The sequence below is a fragment of the Sander vitreus genome, chromosome 21 (assembly GCF_031162955.1).
Source record: "Sander vitreus isolate 19-12246 chromosome 21, sanVit1, whole genome shotgun sequence".
Lineage (NCBI taxonomy): Eukaryota > Metazoa > Chordata > Actinopteri > Perciformes > Percidae > Sander > Sander vitreus.
The window spans coordinates 6,073,973-6,092,841 of NC_135875.1; the positions used below are offsets into that span (position 1 = coordinate 6,073,973).

The 18,869-nt window shown below is 41.3% G+C and overlaps 1 protein-coding gene and 1 pseudogene across 6 annotated transcripts in view; one reads left to right on the plus strand and one right to left on the minus strand.

Annotated features, from left to right (window-relative positions):
• Positions 1-720: 720 nt before the first annotated feature.
• Positions 721-3,427, plus strand: LOC144535888 (uncharacterized; annotated as a pseudogene). The gene is made up of 2 exons (XR_013503705.1): positions 721-953; positions 1,648-3,427. The product of XR_013503705.1 is annotated as an uncharacterized LOC144535888 (transcript).
• A 784-nt stretch (positions 3,428-4,211) lies between these two features.
• LOC144535934 (leucine zipper putative tumor suppressor 2 homolog) overlaps positions 4,212-18,869 on the minus strand; it is a 36,720-nt gene continuing 22,062 nt past the window's right edge. For 3 of the 5 annotated variants that reach the window (XM_078278735.1, XM_078278736.1, XM_078278734.1), the window contains 5 exons: positions 10,427-10,960; positions 9,744-10,346; positions 9,331-9,453; positions 8,524-8,670; positions 4,212-7,298 (listed from right to left, as the gene is read on the minus strand). In XM_078278735.1, the coding sequence (XP_078134861.1) occupies positions 6,591-7,298; positions 8,524-8,670; positions 9,331-9,453; positions 9,744-10,346; positions 10,427-10,933 (2,088 nt within the window). In that variant the 5' untranslated portion in view covers positions 10,934-10,960 and the 3' untranslated portion in view covers positions 4,212-6,590. Of the gene's footprint in view, positions 7,299-8,523; positions 8,671-9,330; positions 9,454-9,743; positions 10,347-10,426; positions 10,961-12,056; positions 12,227-18,463; positions 18,617-18,869 lie in introns of those variants that run through there. The other 2 variants (XM_078278737.1, XM_078278738.1) reach the window with 2 other exon arrangements.

Consider the following 18,869-nt stretch of genomic DNA (forward strand, 5'->3'; position numbering starts at 1 on the left):
AATCAGATTATAAAAAAATAAGTAACTATAATCAGCCAAGATTACATTTGAAGAAAAAGTGTATTAGATTATAGTTACATTGTACCCAAGGATTACTTGATTACATTTTAGATCTTAAACATATTTTGTTCTTTAATGATGATTTATGGATAACGGGAGTTTTTATTCCCTTTTATTTACAGTAAACATGGAAGATTGCGTTACATAAAGTCCTCCATGAGAGTTTGATTTTTAAAAACAGCAGCAATAAAAATGTACACAAAAGAAACAGCATCCCATGTTGTAGACTACACACAGTACACCTGTAGTTTCTGCCAGTACTGTTTTTGTAAGGGTAATTTGATTTGACCAACTGTAAATGCTGAATATGCAAAATTCATTGTATGTGCATTAAACATATTTTTTGAGATGTAAAAAAAGAAAATTTGTGGAAGACATTTTCTTTTTTACTATAAAAAGGTGCAATAAGGTGCACACTTTTCAATGTTTGATTTTGAGTAATCCAAAAGTATTCAAAATAGATTAAAATGTAATCCAATGGATAACGTTACTAATGACAAAAAGGCCATGTCATTTGTATTCAGTAACTTGACTACATTTCAAAGTAATGGGGTTCATTTTGTGTACACTTCCGGGCTTTTATTTTGAAACCCAGCAAACTAATCTGCCCCGGAAGTTTAACTGTGGCAAGATGGCGTCCAGCAGACGTAGTAGTGTTTGATGGAGCGCAAGCTGTTTTTGACGGAGTTTGTGTGGAGAAACAGGTTTAAAAATGTCTAAAGTGCAAATGCTGAGAGCGTTTGTAAACCAGCGACTAACTGCGGCTGCTGAAGAGATATTTGGGCTGTTTGAAAGAACGATAGCAGAGTACGAGGAGGAGCTTTGTCGTTCAAAAGAGGAGAACGAGCGAGAACGGAAACGACTGGATGCGGTTTTCAACGCTCACAGAGCAGGTCGGTTCACATTACTTCTTCTCTGCTCAGAAGATGTAAACAGCTGATCCTCCTTGATGTTACTACGCAAGCGTCAGCTAGCTAACGTTAGCTTTAAAGGGTTATGGTTAGGTTAAAAGACAGGGTAACATCTCGTTACTTACGAGGTTATGGACCTTTTTCACAGCAGACATTTTGACTTGTCATAGTAGGAAAAGCACAGCTGAAATTGATAACCTTGTTGATAAAGTGTCCCAGGAAGCTATGTCAGTGAGTCAGCATGCACCATACCAGGGCCTCTCCTAAGTGGAATGCAGCCAGCATTGATGCTTTTGAATACACCTGTGCTTTTCCTACAATGACATGTCAACATGTCTGCTGTTAAAAAGATCTATTATAACTAGTTCAAATAACCGTTTGGAGTTAGGTGGGTACGATCTGGCATCTACTTTCAGACCCCCTTTAGATCTTTCATTAAAAAGGTTAGCTTCCGGTCCGAGAGGTAAAAGCAATTCAAATCATATTTATCGACTGATTCAAGTTAAGGTCTTAATATAATTTAGGTTTTGTCTGCACCAGACCACACAAGTCTCTGCTGTGGCTCAGGAGGAAGAGCGGTAGGTCGGTGGTTCGATCCCTGCCCCTTGCAGTATGCATGTCAAAATATATAGCAAGATATTGAACCCCACGTCTGAATTTTCATTCTGTCCTGCAGAGATAAGTAAAGAAAAGGTTCCTCCTGAGCAGCAGGAGTGGAGCTCCAGTCTGGACCAGGAGGAGCCAGAGACCCCCCCACACATTAAAGAGGAACATGAGGAACTCTGGACCAGACGGGAGGGAGAGCAGCTTCAAGGGCCGGAGGAGGCTGATATCACCAAGTTCCTATTCACTCCTGTTCTTGTGAAGAGTGAAGATGATGAAGAGAAACCTCAATCATTACAGCTTCATCAAAGACAAACTGAACAGATGAAAACAAAATCTGATGAAGAGGATTGTAGAGGACAAGAACCAGCGAGGGACTCAGATGCAGATAGACATCCAGAACCTGATACTGTTGACAAGACCAAAGACTCTTCTGAACCTGAGACTGAAGACGACGATGATTGGAAGGAGACCAGAGAACCTCAGTCAGGTTTAAGCTCTTTGAAAAGTGCTGTTGAGCAACCATTTCGCTGCTCCGAGTGTGGAAGAGGATTTGGCAAAAGTGGAAATCTGAAGAGGCACATGACATCTCATACAGGAGAAAAACCTTTCAACTGCTCAGTTTGTGGTGAAGGGTTCGGACAGAAGGTACAGCTGACACAACACATGGCACATCACACCGGAGAAAGACCTTTCAGCTGCTCAGTCTGTAAGAAATCTTTTGTACAGAGTGGATATATACAGAGACACATGAGGATGCACACCGGAGAGAAACCTTTCAGCTGCTCAGTTTGTGATAAAAGATATTTTCGCAAGGAAGGTCTGGAGACACACATGAGAACTCATACAGGAGAAAGACCTTTCAGCTGCTCAGTCTGTAAGAAATCGTTTACACAGACGGGGAATTTACAGAAACACATGAGAATCCACACAGGAGAGAAACCTTTCAATTGCTCCGTTTGTGGTAAAACATTCAGCACCAAGGCACAACTGACACAACACACGATGACACACACAGGGGAAAAACCTTTCAGCTGCTCAGTGTGTGGCAAAACATTCAGCCAGAAGTCGGTATTACGGTTGCATATTAATATTCATACAGGAGAGCAACCGTTTTGTTGCTCAGTTTGTGGTAAAGGATTCTATCGCAAGGAAACCCTGGTTCGTCACGCGAGAACCCACACAGAGGAGATACCGTTCAGCTGCAGCTGATGGAGAGGACCGTGGAGGACCAGAACCAGCCAGGAACTCGGCTCCAGATAGACATCTACAACCTGATACTGTTGACAAAACTCAAGACTTTTCTAGGGTTCCCACTGTCAGGAAAAGAACCTGGAGAAGTCATGGAATTAGTAACATCCTGGAGAAGTAAAGTTTTGGAAAACACTAGAATCTTTTTTTTTTTTTTTTTTTTAATAAAATTGTTAAAGTAATCTTCTGTGGATAACCTTCCACATAATAGCAAATATATTTTCTGTAGCTGCTGACATATATGCATATAGATTATGTGTGTGTGTGTACATACATACACACACAATTCTGCATATGAATGCAGAATCTGTAGGCAACGGGACACAATTTTGGTATTGGAAGCATTCTATTTTTTTTCGTTTGTAGTCAGAGTATAACCAATTATGTTTGAGCGGGCTTTGGATGCATGCAGGCAAACAGTTCATTTGGAGAGCTAAAGAGCACATTGGCCGAAAAGCATTTATATCGTTAATAGCGATTAAAAACAAAACATTGCAACGGTGAATAATTGTTCCGTTTCTTTTGCTGTTGTAAGCTCATTTGTGTACGAGCATGCATGTGAACAGCACCCTCCTAGCCCCCAACAATAGTGCTCACGGTGTAATTTCGAACACTGCCTTCATACGCATGTTGCAGCATTGTTTTTTTAGACTTGCATCCATAAATAAGTTTATAATCAAATGCATGAAGAATAAACTGCTACGGTTCTGTTTCCCTCCTGCTTAACATAGCTACTGTCAGGGGAGAGGGAGGCCTTTTATTTTGTACTGAAGTTAATTTTTTGTTATTACAGAGGTAAAGTCCCACAAAGGTACCGTTGGGTACTGGCACCGAATTTCAGGTACTGGTACTGGAAAGAAATGTGAAGAGTACCCAACCCTACTGTCAGACTGAAACAAGTGCTTTTTTCTAAAATAAAGGACAAGTATTTGAAGTGAAAGTTTTAAAGTGAAAGTCTTGCCAGTTGACTGAAAATATAAAAGCCTGACTCCATATTGTTATGTTGAAATCTACATTTTGACCTGCAGAGGGCAGACATGAGCCAATCAAACATTTCTGATCTCTGCAGTAGCTAATGAGGAATATTTTGAATGCCACACCAAACCACAAAGTTGTAAAAATGTCCTTAATGTAAAAGGAGATGAGAAATGTAGATTAAATAATAGTTTACCATTGAAGAGAATTACAACCCAGGTAAAACTGTCATTGTGAAGACTGGATGTTAAACAGAAATAAACATTTCTGCAAAAAGTCAGTGTTAAAAAGACAAAATTATGATATTGCATTGGGGTGTCTATAATTTGTAATAATACAATGAAGGAAGAAAATCCATCTACTTTAAGAAGCTCTATGAAGTTTATCAAATCTGAATGGACCACACAGCTATTCAGTTTAGTCTTTTTTTAATTGAAAACATAAGTTTGTTCAAGAAGTGTACAGCATGAAAATATACATTTAATGTCTTCATACAAATATTGTGGATTATAAAATTATACTGAGGAACCAGAACAAACATCCACACAAACATTAATATACAGGCGTTGTATCTGCAGGAGCAAATTATAATGTGCGACATTGCTTTGGTCTATTCACAGTGGCTATGTTTTTATTTTTTTGAGATGGACAGACATCTCTGGAAGAAAGTTAATGATTTGTCAGGGTTATTTACAGAGGACGATAATTCAATCAGCAGTAATAGAGGAACAAAAAAAAAAAGTCGGTTGGTCCTGTTGCACAGGGAAGTACAAATGAAACAGATTTTAAAAAGGTTGGCAGAAAAAGTCATGTCATGTTTAAAATAGTTTCACTTTACACCCAAACACCCATCATTCAGTGCATACTTTCCCCTTCAGTGAATGAAAAATCACCCACACAGTAATTCATCTTTTACAACCTCTAGAAGTATTTTGTCTAATTCTCAAATACATAATTTAGTACTGTGACACACTTGTGTTATTCTTTTGGTCTTATGCAAGTGTAGGACTATCAATGGATTTAAAACAATAGGAATGGGCGATATAAGAAATTTGTCAACCTTTACAGATTGTCATTTTACCGTGGTCGCTATCCCTTTTATATCCAATTGTAAAACTGATTCTTACCTCTTGAGGACTTGCAACTCCCAGCTGACATTGGGACACACCCTGGACAGGTCACCAGCCAATCACAGAGCTGACACAAACAGCCATTCCCGCTCATATTCACACCTACGGGTAATTTAGCTAACCTGCATGTCTTTGGACTATGTGAGGAGAAACCTGGAGAACTAAGGTAAGCTAACACAGGGATCGTCTCGCTTTGTCAGACCTTCCTCCACAGCGCTGCGGAGCAGGGTCTGGCTAGTCCACACAGCATTCCGGGATGGTAGAAAAACGTGTTCTGGTTGATTGGCATTTCTTTAAACCAATCACAATTGTCTTGGGCGGTGCTAAGCACCGGGAACAGCCGCGGTGCCGCTGCTAGATACCCTCAGGAAGGAACTTGTTTTGGTGGAACGTGTACGTTCAAAAGTTGTTTTAGTCGTGCAACAGAAAACTCAGATTGGACAGATAGTCTAGCTAGCTGTCTGGGTTTACCCTGCAGAGATCTGAGGAGCAGTTAACCATAGTCCTCAGAAATCCACCGGAGTTTAGAACGCCAACACAAAAAAAGCGTAAGGTAACGGATATCTGGCCTAAAGAAGAATGCTAATCTGAAAACATTTTATTGAGCCATTTACCTTTTCGGGTTAGGGTCGCCTCGTCGCTGTGAAAATTGATTTTTTTTCTGAACATTTACAATATCATATACAGTACATTAATATTGTCGTATATAATTACATATACCGTGGTTGAAGATTGTATCCGTAACGCCACTCCTACACTATAGGAAAATAGATTGAATCCGATCATCTGAGCATGTTTTAAAAGGTGGCCTAGAGACCATACATGTGTGACAGAGAAAAGCTGCCATGTGAAAGCACTGAAAACGTGCACTGGATGTAAGGTGTTAAGGTAGAATTTCATCCAGATATCAGTGTTTTTTTTTTTTTTTTACATTAAACCGTAGAGATGTTTGATATTATTTCCACCATTGAGGACCGTGATATGAGAGAATGAAATTGTCGAGGCTTAACTTTGTTATTCTCTAACTGGACCTAACATTATAAAAACAACAAATTTGTGCCATATGATGAAACATCTCCTGTTTGCACTTGCTCGTCATGATTAGAGTGCAGCCACCGTCGTCAGCACTTTGCTCTGATTCACTCACTCTTATGACATGCTGAATGTGTGGTGTCCCACGTTTACTGTCAATTGAAAACAAGCGTGGGCTCCAGCTAAATTAACTGCACTAATGAGAACTGACTGCTAACACAGAGTGGAAGTGTAGCATGGAAGGTGGAGTCATAACCATCTCAGGAGGAGAGTGAAAGGTTGGGTGAAGTTACTCATACACAACTAATTCTCCTACAAACACCTAAAACTGGGAAAGATGTCTAGTTAGTCACAGACATTAATGGAGTGGCAGAGGTGGCCTACTAACGACTAATAGAGGTCATTGGCTTGGAAGTAAGACTCCTTGGAGAAAAATACCAATGAGGCAGAACTAAAGTGTAGCTGATTTTACACTGCAGGGTTTTTTTTTGTTTTTTTTTTACATTTGTGATATCTGCTTGTTTGTCATCTTAACAAACGACACAAACGAGATCAGATCTGCCACATGTAGGTGAAAAGAAATATCTAGCTGACAGTAGTGCAAATCAAAAGATGTGCGAGACAAGGGTTAAATTTCAGTGGCGGCGATCTCATCAAAGTTGATCTCATTGCCGCTGCCTTCGTCCTCCTCTCTGCTCTCCAGTTCCTGGCTGAGCTCCTGCAGGAGCTGCTCCAGCTCTCGGTTCCTGCGATACATCTGCACATAGTTCTGCTGCAGCTGCTTCTGGTAGCGGATAACTTTGTCCTTCTCCTCCTGCCATATCCTGCGCTCCTCCTCGAAGCCTCCCGTTTGCTGCTCGGCCCACTGACGCTCATGGGCCAGCTCGGCCCTCATCCTGTCCATCTGCACCTTCATGTTCTGCAGGGCCTCGCTGCTGCTCTGCCGCTGGGCCTTCGCCTCATCACTCTCATAGGCGAGCAGGTGTTCCTCCACCTCATGGAACACCTGACACTGTCTGTTTCCTGTGCCCTGATTGGCCAAAGCATCTCTGAGGTGAGCCAACTCTCCCTCAAGGCGTCCAACCTTTTCTCTGAGTAGCTCCGCTTCGCTCTTGCGACGCTGAAGCTCGTTTTCACACACTTCCAGCTCCAGGGTTCGTGTGCGGGTCGTGCCGTGGGCCTCCTGGAGCAGGACCTGGGTGTTTGTCAGCTCGCCACGAGTCTCTCGGAGTTGACCCCGCAGTGAGACGATCTCTCCCACGCGCTGGGCTAACTCTCCCTGCACGTCCTTCAGCTGCTGCTTCAGCAATGAGATTTCCCCTGACTTCTGACAGACCTGACGGGAGAAGAGAAACCGTTCAGGATGTGGATTCAGCTCTGTAAAGCGATGGTATTTTTTGGTTCACATGCTAATCAATGAAGAAAAGTAAAATTATTTGTATTAACCTTTATCATGCCAATTGTTTTTTGCTAAAAAAATGAGTAACTTAATGAATTGGTTATCAAAATGGTTGCTGATGTTATCTTGATTGATTAATCAGCTAATAGTTTCAGATCTAAAAATAACAACAAAACTAATAGAAGTCTTATTAAAAACCTCTCCTGAGGGCTAACGTAAACCTTTATTGAGCAACACATGACAGCACTTCTATTGATGTTGGAATTTCCTCAGTTTGAAGCACCTTATCACTTAACTGAATTTCAATAAATTGCATGTGATCTCAATAAGGATCTGAAAGGCTCTACTTGAACATGAGCTGCATGCCTCACACCCTGGTTGATGTGTCTAACTCTACTGGTCTACAAAATTCACTGAAACCACAGTGACTCATATTTTCCTTGTCAGCAGAAGTCTGTAATAACAGCTGAATAATTAAAGAGGTTTCATATATCCTTCCTGTATGAAAAATTATCTCGGGGAGATCTTTAGACTTCTAAAAATTACTCCTTGTGGCACAATTTATTATCTCAAACAGCAGAGGATTAATCATATTATTGATCCGTATCCGAAGCCTATAAAAGACACAGAGGCAGCCTTTTCCATTGGTTTGCATGACTGATTGGTCTGATGATAACCGATTCTTTGCGTCCTATCCTATTTAAGGTTCTTCCTCCTGCTATCACATGAACAAACCCCTAACTATGTTACAGTTATGGCTGTGACAAGGGCTCCATGAGCTCACCATCCGCAAGACCTTTAATGCTACATTTTGTCAACGCTTCCCCTTCCCGCATCACATGAACGAAAGATGATAGAGCATCCTGTTCAATTCCATTTCGTTTAATTGGGGAAATAAACGTATCCATAAATATATTATGGAGAAGCTGCCATGGTCCGATTGACGCTCAATAATAAAAGTCATGGTATAGTATGTGCAGTGCTTAAAGCAATATGAGTAATGCTGAGTTTAGAGGATGGGAAATGGTCAAATCAAAAAGGATGGCACTGTGATAAACTTGAACTTCACAGCCCAAACATTTTTTCTTATTATTTTACTGAAAAAAATATCCCTCAATTGAAGATGCGAGTCAGTTTAAGAACCTCCTGTTGTGCCGCTCACCTCCCACTTGCTCTCCTCCAGTCGAGGCCCCAGCTGGATCTTCTCGTGCTCATAGGAGGTGCAGCGCTCATCTAGCTGCTCCCTCTCCTTCAGAAGCTGAGCAAAGTCCTCCTGCAGCTTCTTCTTCTCCTGCTGGAGCTGATAAACCTGCGGCCATGACACAGCCGGCATCAGACTTAGCAATTTTTAGAAGGACCCGGTCTTAAAAGGGTTGCTATGATGTTGATTGCAGATGTAATGGATGCAAGCAAATGACAGCAACTCACATATGGTTTGGTCTTGCTTTAAAGTTAACTAATTTCTGGCAACTAATATTTTTTTATTAAATGCTACACACAGCCCTGCAGGAGCTTCACCTCAATCGAAACATCAAGACTATTATTGGTTTTTCTACTCTTATTGCTAGAAGATTTAAAAAGGAGAGACATGAATCCTCCAACTTTTGGTTTGGGGATTAAAGAATTAATTAACTTCTTCTGAGAATATCTTATATGCCACAAGCCGCAACACATTCTAGTTTTACACAACATGGAAGCTGATCATTTATTTAGATAAGATAGGTTCATGTACAATTTGAATATAGGACTATTAGAAACAAGCTGGCGTGTTTCTAATTACTACAGATATTGACTTTGGCACAAAATGCTTGAAATTCATTGAGTAAGCTACTTAGATGACAAAGTTTTAACATAAATACATTTGGGGCTCTGACCAGTACTGATGTTTTGTTCCATCTTTTACTGTATTTGTAGAAAAAGGCAGCACCATTGGTGTGTAGTAGAACCTGATCAAGCCTTTTGTTCTGACCTGCAACTGAAGCACCTGCTGTGCACGCTGGGCCTTCTGCGAGGCTACCTGCATCCTGGTGGCACAGCCCTGCCTCAGCTCCTCCAGCTCCAGCTCGAAGCGCTTCTGCTTCTCCTCATAAACCTGCAACCAAAGACGGAACAACAAATCCATGAGGATTTACCGTACAAAAGAAAAGATCCTGTCATTGAAAGAGGAATTATTTACACATTCAGATTCTCTCCAACAGAGCTTGATTGAAATGTAAAGAAATACGTGAAAGTGAGAGTAAGACATAAGAAAACTACATAAGCATGGATTTTAAAGCTACAGAAACTTTTAGCCGAAACAGATTCTTGTTTTTTTTACTACAAACTCCCGGGGGAGAGGACAAAGTGAAAACACTCCTCAAGGTGTCAAGTCTATCTACCAACCTGACAAATGGCAGCTTCATTCTCATCCAGGTTGTCTCGGAGTTGCAGTAGCTCCAGCTCTCTCTCCCTCAGCTTGTCCTCCAGGTCCCTCACCACCCCCTCATAACCCTCAACCGGGCCAGGGGAGCGCCCGCTGGACCCGCTGTCAGAAAGAGGCTGTCCTCGGCCACTTATGGAGCCAGAGCCTGTACTCTTACTGGAAGACGAACGCCCACTGTCTGAGTTAGAGTGTCCGTGTCCACTGACTGGCGGAGCGCTTTTCATGGGCTCCAGGTGGCTAGCAGAGGCCTCTCCTGATGCCAGACTGTAGCCGCCGCTGTTGTAAGGTGGGAGACTGGAGAGGGAGTTGCGTCCGGAGTCTGTCAGTTGGCCGGAATGGCTGCTGCCGCCGCCACCGCCACTGTTACGACCTCTGCTGTAGGAGCTGCTTTTCTCAGAGCAGGAGGGCGACGCCTCTATGTGCGTTGGGCTCAGCAGATTCAGGTTGTTTTGGCTTTCTGATATGTTGGCACAATGGCGAGGGGAGAGGTATTGCATGGAAGTACGGTTCTTGGGAATGACCGGTTTGAAGGCAGTGGGCCGCAGCACTGTTTTCTCCATGTTCTAGAAAAGGAATATAAAGAAGGATGAGTATTAAAAAGGCAGGAAGGCAAGGATTTAAATTACTTTATTCAAAGACTCACCTTCTCTAGTTTTCCTGACACAGGGATCAGTTTTGGAGGAGGCCCCCCCATGTTCCCGTTCAATTGGGATCCTTTAGTCTCGTCTGCGTCACTTCCTGGGCTGGCACGTGTTACGTGGTTGTCATTCCAGTCGCCTACATAGTCCTCATTCAGATAGGTATAGTTCCCATTCCCACTCTCCTTCTCCAGCTCCCTGCTGGACGTCATGGAGTTCTGTTTCTGAATGGTCTGCAATAATAAGGAGTCCAGAGGCGACTCAGAGCCCAGGCAGGAGGCACCTGGGGTGGGCCGTCGGACCCTGGCTCCCAGCTCAACCACAGATCGGTGGTCCTCGTAGTTGCCGGGGCGGGTGGCGATGAGGCTGCTGACAGAACCCATAGTATCCAGAGTGGAGGGTGGTGCGTTGATAGGGGATGAAGATCCGGAGGGGTGTCTCCTGCGGGATCCTCCACTGAGGCCTGGGTTGTGGGGCTCAGCAGATATGGGCAGAGCCTGAACCAGGGCCATGGTGGCAGCTCAGAGGGGTCACTCGCTCTGAGAGAGAAACAGGACAGTGTGAGTCTCACAAAGATGATGTGTTAAAATTGTTTTGTAAGAGAGGTCTCCAAGTCAAAGGGGCAAGTCTCAATTCACCTGAGAACAAGTCCAAAGTCTTAAAATACTAATAGGAAGTATTTAGTGCAACAAGACAAGTCAAGTGTCAATTTTTGTAATAATCTAAGGATAAGTTTCAAGTCATTTCAGACAAGTCCAACTTAAGTCTTGAGTTTTGCAATTAGTCTTAAATTAATCAAAACAAGGCCGACTCCTTGAGACTTGCAAAAGCACATCTCAAGGAAGGTTTCACGTCAAGTGTTAATTCATAGAAAACAGAGTCTCAAGTCAAGTCTCAGGTCCTTCAGTACAGGACCAGTCACAAGTCTTCATAAGCAAACTGCTAGTGATTTGTAAGTGTATCAGTTCTCTGATTGCCGACCATTAAAAATACTATTTTAACATTTTACGGTCAAATATGCCTTTTTTAGATAGCTGACACAAAAACCTCTTGCTGTGATATTTAATCATCTCATCTAGGAAACTAAATACTGGTTGAAATGGCATGTTTTTCTCCCAGATATTAATGAGGTCAAATTCTAGCTGTTCAAGCTCCATCCAAGGAATCTTTCTACAAGCAACCACGACAGAGGCAAATATCCCACAAGTCCATGGTGGCCCACACACAGAGAACCAGTACAGGCCATTCATGAAGCCCATTCAAGCAGCACAAACAGGGCTTGAGGCATGAGGCTTGTGAGGCATGAGGCTGCAGAAGAAAAGGGTTTCTTTTCATTTGAGATGTAAAATGGCTCCCAACATGCTGGCATTTCCCCTGACAGCAACAAAGGCTACTGTCTACACACATCATATCAGCCCTAGGAATGACTAAAAGTTTATAACTGTGGATAATAGAAACACAGAGAAGAGGAGACAGGTTGAACTTGCTATGATACTCAGGAGGTGAGCCTTTAAAGTTGCTGAGTAAATCTAACCCTGCGCAGAAATATAATATAGTTGCGAGGAATAATATAGTTGCGAGGAATAATATAGTTGCGAGGAATAATATAACAACGTAGGAGGCACAAGCACTTACTGTTTCACTCGCTCACTCTCACAGGACTGCTGGTAAATATTGACACTATTAACAGGCACATACCGACCATGATGTCAACAATTTATCCCGTGGATGGTGAACAGTAGAGTGTTGTGTGAAGAACAATGGCCAACAGGACACATGATGAGGTCATAGTGACAATGGATAACACACCAAACAGCAGAGCCACCCTCCGACTACAGAGTCACAGAATACAAGGATATCCGACTGACGGGTGCATCCTGTCCTTGAGTTTCAGACTTGTCTAGCAAGTCACACAACATATGATCGAAGGATTGATTTAAAGTATGGCAAGACTGCAGTTCCCACTACGTCACTCGCAAATTTGTTTGTTACTGAATCAGTGTAGCAATGTAGGAAAACAACAAGGACTTCCCCTCTTGTTTCACCTAATCTGTAACCCTCTTAACCTGGGGGAGAAGACTGTCCATGTTCGCTAATAAGGTGAAAGAAGGGTTGACTGACAGCAGGCATGCTGGCCAGACACACTTCTGGACTCCACCTGCCAGGACAGGGCCATGCCAAGTCATTTTCCAACCTGCCAAGTTTACAGAGAGCCTACGAGGCTACAACTGCGATTTAACTGCGATTACCACACATTAATTAGCTTACTCAATGTCGGGCTGATCCCTACTTAGACTCATAATAACGGACTGAGACAAATCTGTTCTGCAATATGTTGTTATGATATGTAAACCCTCTGAAAATATAAGGAAATTGTGGTACTTTTTTCTGTCATAGACGTGGTACAGTTTTACAAATTTAACAGAAAGTCAAAAAATACGTACTGTAGAAAATCTCAAATCTATTTGCTCCCTCACGGGACAGGCTGAAAATGAGACTAGAAATGCTCTGTCCATTCATACTGTATACTTCAATTACTGTGTCTGTGTTGATATGAAGGAAAATGTCACGTTAACGACAGCAGGAGCACCATGTGGTGTTTGGGAGACAGAATTAACGGTCCTAATGAGTAGAGCCTGGAGGATTAATCTTCTTCTCTATGCACTGAGAAAAGCTAATTAGTCCATGATGATATTTATTACATATAATCCTTTCTGAATAAGAGGAAAGCAGACCAACTACGGTGTGAACTCTCGTCTATAGAGTTTAGCTGTCAGAGAAAGTCCTCATACTCAAAATGATAATTCTTCACAACAAAGATCTGAAACATGAATCACGGAGGAACCAAACTCTACAGGTGATTGCAATGAAAAGTGTTCTCCTCGCTAGTTTAATGCAGCACTCAGTGAGCTCACCTGGAGTTCAGTAGGGAGAACAAAAATAATCCCCATCATGAAATATGGAGAGCCAGAGGAAGAGGCTGCATCACTGATGGGTTTTAAAACTTATTCTGAACGCTTCTCACCAATACATTTGCATAATTTTCCCAATTTAACTTTATAATAAACTTGTTTCATTCCTATTTGCTCTCATGCTCTATGCATTTTGCTAGATGTTCATTTATTCATTCATGTAGTGGGCATAAATGAAAATGAAAAATATTGTCAGATTATTACTGTTGTTTCTCAGCGTTTCATAGTTTATTAAAATCATGTTCTTTTCTTTGTGCATTTAAACTGAAGATTGAGATTTTAAATGTATTACAGTGATCTTAGAAAGCGGAATAAGACACATTTAATCTCCCTCTCTGTGCATTTTTCAAGTTGTGCTGCTGCAGCCTGTGTTAATCTGATTTGTGCAATCATGATTGTGACCCGGGTGCTTATTCAGACATTAGACCAACATGTTAAATTGCCATCAGATTAATTTAAAAGGGAGCATGTCTGAAAGGGGCTATACACTCTTGACCCTCTAACAACAAACTGTGAGATGCCCTAGGGTTCATAGGTTTCATAGTGAGCCACAAACAACTACACAAACTTCTGGTTCAAGTACAAACGAACCAAAACAGCAAGTTTATAAATTGCAACTTGCACCTCCTCCAAGAGAGTCTAAAGGCTTCTCGTTGCTGTTGCTCTCCTCGGATCAGTTTTTCTGATCGGGGGGAGCCCGTTTGATGCCCTCTCACTCTCTCCAAGCGAATAAGCTCTAATCCTTCTGGACTCAAGATGACTGAAACTATGCAGGGGACTCTACTAAGGAGAGCAGAGGGGTCTCAAACTGTTTTTAAAGCCCCCGTCACGATCATGCAGTCCTGGTCTCGCTTTTGTTGTCATGGTGACCGGGGCCTCAAACATTATATAGGCGAGTAGGGGAGAAGAGGGTCAGAGGGCTGACAGGGAGGCCAGGACCCCCTCCTTAGCATCTTAAAGCCTTCAGTCGTTCTATAGCTGTGACTATCTTCCATACGCTCCCAGTTGGCGTTAACAAAAGATAAATGCACATTAACAAATAATGACTAATAATGACTGATGGACGAATCCATGACAACTAGACAACTAACTAAATATTAATTTATAGCATGGTCTTTGTCGATTAATCTGTGGAGTATGTTTCACAATTATTTGCATAATTGTTCTCTCTATAAAATGTCAGAAAATAGTGAAAATGCCCAACTAACAGTTGAGCCAACAGTAAAGATATTCAATTTACTATCATAAATGATGACGAAAAGCAGCCCATTCTCACATTTAAGAAGCTGGAACCTGTGAATGTTCTGCATCTTTGCCTCTTAAATGACTCAAACTATTTATTTTACATGTTTATCCGTTTCTAGTTATGTGCAGGTTCATACCAAAATAAAAAGATGGCATGGCCAATAAAAAAAAGATGACAGCTGTTTAACTTTGCTCTTTTCTATCAACAGAAAAATAATTGTAAAACGCATGAAAACTTCTCATTTCAGCATTGAAATACTGGAAAAGCAAAACCAACACTGCACGGCACAATTATATTTTAACCACCCCCATAATGTCTACAGTGTCAGCTGACTGTGAGCAGATTGTTTTTGTCTGGGAAAGCCCTTCAAAAGTTTTAATACCCCTCAGTCAGGCAGCAGACAGACGGACTCAGTCACTCCTCCAGCAGGAGGAATGTGCGGGCACACCGGCTAATGAGAGCTAAGACTAAACATGGACAGAATTAGTACTGGTCAGTGTAAGGACGGGGCGACTCTACAGTCACTGCTTTTTCTGATGCATCATCGTTCACATTGCCACATGCTTGTGAGAGGAGAGTTAAAGTAACATTGCTCTCTGCAGCAGCCAACAGCAGCAGCTCTGGGGATCTGCTGTCACACCAAGGCTTCAGAGTTTTATCCCCAATCTTCCAGCCCTGACACTTTTATAGAATTACTCACAAGAAAAGCAGCATTTAGAGAATCTGCAATTGCTGCATTTTTTTAAAATGTGATCGCACTGCATCAAACTGTATGGATCAAACCCTACAAACTAAAAGACAACACACACTGCAAGTTACACAATTGAGTTCATTGTTTAATTGGTTTTAACCCTGTTTGTTTTCTGGGAATATGTTTAAACACACATTTATTCAGTAATATGCATATGCTGTATACTGTGCACACAGCTCTTCTACAAGACAGGAAGACCCGTACCATTTAAGTTGAATTTGTGCTTTACAGGGGTTTATTAGCAAACAATTTTACTGTTGATCAAATGATCACAGACCAACTGATACATAAATATTTGGCCTCTGGACTGGTGGTAAATCCTACACAGATTATAGCATATACAATAAAATAAACCTTTATGACCCCATTATTTTTACAATATTTACATCTTTATCAAATCATTCTAGTACCAAATCTGCTTATCAAATTTGAGTCTATTATACTTTTCAATATTTAAGAACGAATTCTTAAAGTTATAACTCAAAGTTTTGTTCTCTTTGGCGGCACCTATGGCGATAGGGGGTAATCACAGGTGTGTTTTTGGATCTCACTGTCACTTGTTTTTTCATTGTCTGTAATCTTCGCTCTTTTCTTTGTTCAGCTTTGTTCAGCTTGTTGTTGTTCAGCCATAGTAACCATTTAGACCGGGGGAAAAACAGTATGCCTATTCACACACAAATGAGTTGAAGAGCAGGTCTGTTGCCACTGTTGGGTGATGGAAAACGCGTCACTAACTGTGGCCAATTATGATTTTTCTCAGGAATTTGTAATATTGCAAATGTGGGGGCTTTTATCAGTGTGCCATAAACTCAATTACCATTGTGTTTCCTCATTTGGCAATAGATAGTGATTTAACAGGCATTTAAATGAAAATTTTCGAGATTATTACTTTAAAGACATTTTGAGAATCATAACTTTTCCCGGCAGATTATGCATTTGCCATTATGCTAAATAACTACCTGAATGTTTTGTACATTGCTCTCTGCTAACAAAAAGGAGAGGAGATCAAAGTTAGGGATAAGGAATTAGAATCAAAGCTTTTCAAAATCTGGATATTCTTTGAACCAGTCACAAAATGTCTCTTTACTTTTTACACGTCTTATGTGGTGAAATAGGAGGCGTAACAGAGATGAGAAATCCAAATGCTGAGATCAATACATTGATATTTCAGTTAACAAGATCTTACTGAATATGAAATGTGAATCCGAGTCTGCAGTCAAAGGACTGACAGCCAATCACAGCAGTGTATTTCATTACACGTACAGCAGCAAGTCTAGAGAAATTCCGATGACATTTATTTGCATCCAGGGCAACCTTTCGTCTGAGACTGGCAATCAGAGAAGCAAACAGTATAAAAGCCTTTTTATAGAGGCCATATTACAAAGATACAGTACACACTGTTTACTGGCCCTGCCCTGCAAGACTGCGACGTCACACAAACCTGCTTTGAGACAAACTGAAAGAGCACTGCACTAAATCCTTCCTTGTTAGTACCACGCCATAAACACACATCCACAGCCTCAGAGGTGAGAGTCTAAAAATATTCCCCACACACCAGGTAAAGTGTTGGGATTGAGGAAAAAAAGAAACCCAGTCATACTGGCCCTCATCACTGAGAGCACCACCACCTCTGACTCAAGGAAGACGTGGAGAGAAAGAAGCAAAGAGACAAGGAAAGGTAAGGGTGTCTCAGTTTTCAGCAGGCAGCGTCTTCATGAGGGAACAAACAAATGAGTCTGGAGATCCCCTCCTCCACTCTCCATCTCTCTGCCCAAACTTCTGAATCCCACTTCCCCCTCCCATCTCCTTATTCTTCCCCCTCTTTCAGGAACATAGAGGGAAAGTGTAACAAAGCTATTTTAGTTTTGTAGACAACCTACCTTTCCCTGGGCAGACACCTCGCAGCCCTGGCAGCAGACACTACGGTCTCTGTGCCAAATGTTAATGTTCCCAACTACAGCTGAATTATTGTTTACTGTTGATTAACTGTTTACTTACTTTAAAATAGTGGCAAGTGCCCAAGAGGACATCCTCAAATTACTCAAATATATTCAATTTACAATCCTCACATTTGAATAACTGAGTAGCTGGCATTTTTGCTAAGTAAATGACATAAACCAGTAGATGATTGTAAAAACTTTGCAATAACTTTGTTATAATAATTAAATAATAATAATCGTTTGAATAAATAATTTGTTTCAGCATTTATCAGCTATAAATACCTTTTGTGGCAGTTTGTGTTGTCTGTCAGACGGACAGCTGATACTCACTGTAAATGCTTCCTTTCTTAAACAGGATTTTTAATCTCAATGACTTATTTGGTAAACAAAAGGTTAAATATGAACATTTTGATTATTAAGTGCATGGTATAGACGAGATAGTCCCTTTGGACTTATAGAGGTGGCAGCCCATATAAAAGAAAACAGTTAACTTAACAGGCCTTTCTTATGAGGGCATACAGGTTTGCTTAATTGGTGCACTGAACACTGTCACAAACCCACACATGCACGCACACACGCACAATGCAGCTTATCAAGTTTCTACTTCCTGCAGCTAACAATACATTTTTAATTATGAATGAATCAGCTGATTATTTTCCCTTATATTTGTTTAATCGTTTAGACTATTAACATTTATTTTTTTTTATTCTCAGAAGCCACGGTAATTTAAAAAATTTGCCTATTTTGGTAACTAACACTACTAACACAACTAACAGTAACACATTTAATTTACAAGAAAAAACAGCAAATAGTCACATTTGAGGATGGAAAATATTTGCTTGGCAAAAATATATTATTAATCGATCATCAAAATGGTTGCCGATTAATTTTCTGTCGATCAACTAATCGATCATTGACCAATCTCTGCAGCTCTAATTATTTGCATGCGATAAACCTGCACAAGTTAACTGACACATCATTATGAAGCAAATCATTCTTTCACAGTGACTGTATAAGTCAAACAGTGAATGAACCATAAATATCTATCACCAAACATTTCGGTCACCTTGATTGCTAAAGTAATAAAGTTGACTTCTCTTTTCTCCAACGTTCCTTCCCTCAAAGTTTCTTACCCCAGTTTGCTCCCTGCATATCTGCTCTGGTGACTTTGGACCGGCTTCTTCTTATCATCCAGCCTTAGCTCCTTCAGCGTCTCAGGTTTAGTTGGCTCAAACATTCACTATGTTCCTGTTCTGCTGGATGTTTGGCTCCGTTTCCAACCTTCCTGAGGGAAACTTTTCTAAACCCCCAGCTCATTCTCAAGCCAAATGCTACCAATGTGAATGGGAGCACAGTCCCCTCCCCTTCCTCTCTCTAATGCCCCCCACTCCTTCCTGCCTCCCACCTCCTCCTCTTAACACAGCCCAGCCTCTCTGACAGATACACCTCCTCTCTCACTGCTCCACTCCTCCTCTACCATTTCCTTTGACCAAAGAAACTACACTCTGCAAAGTCCTCTAATGCCTTTGTCAGGCAGTA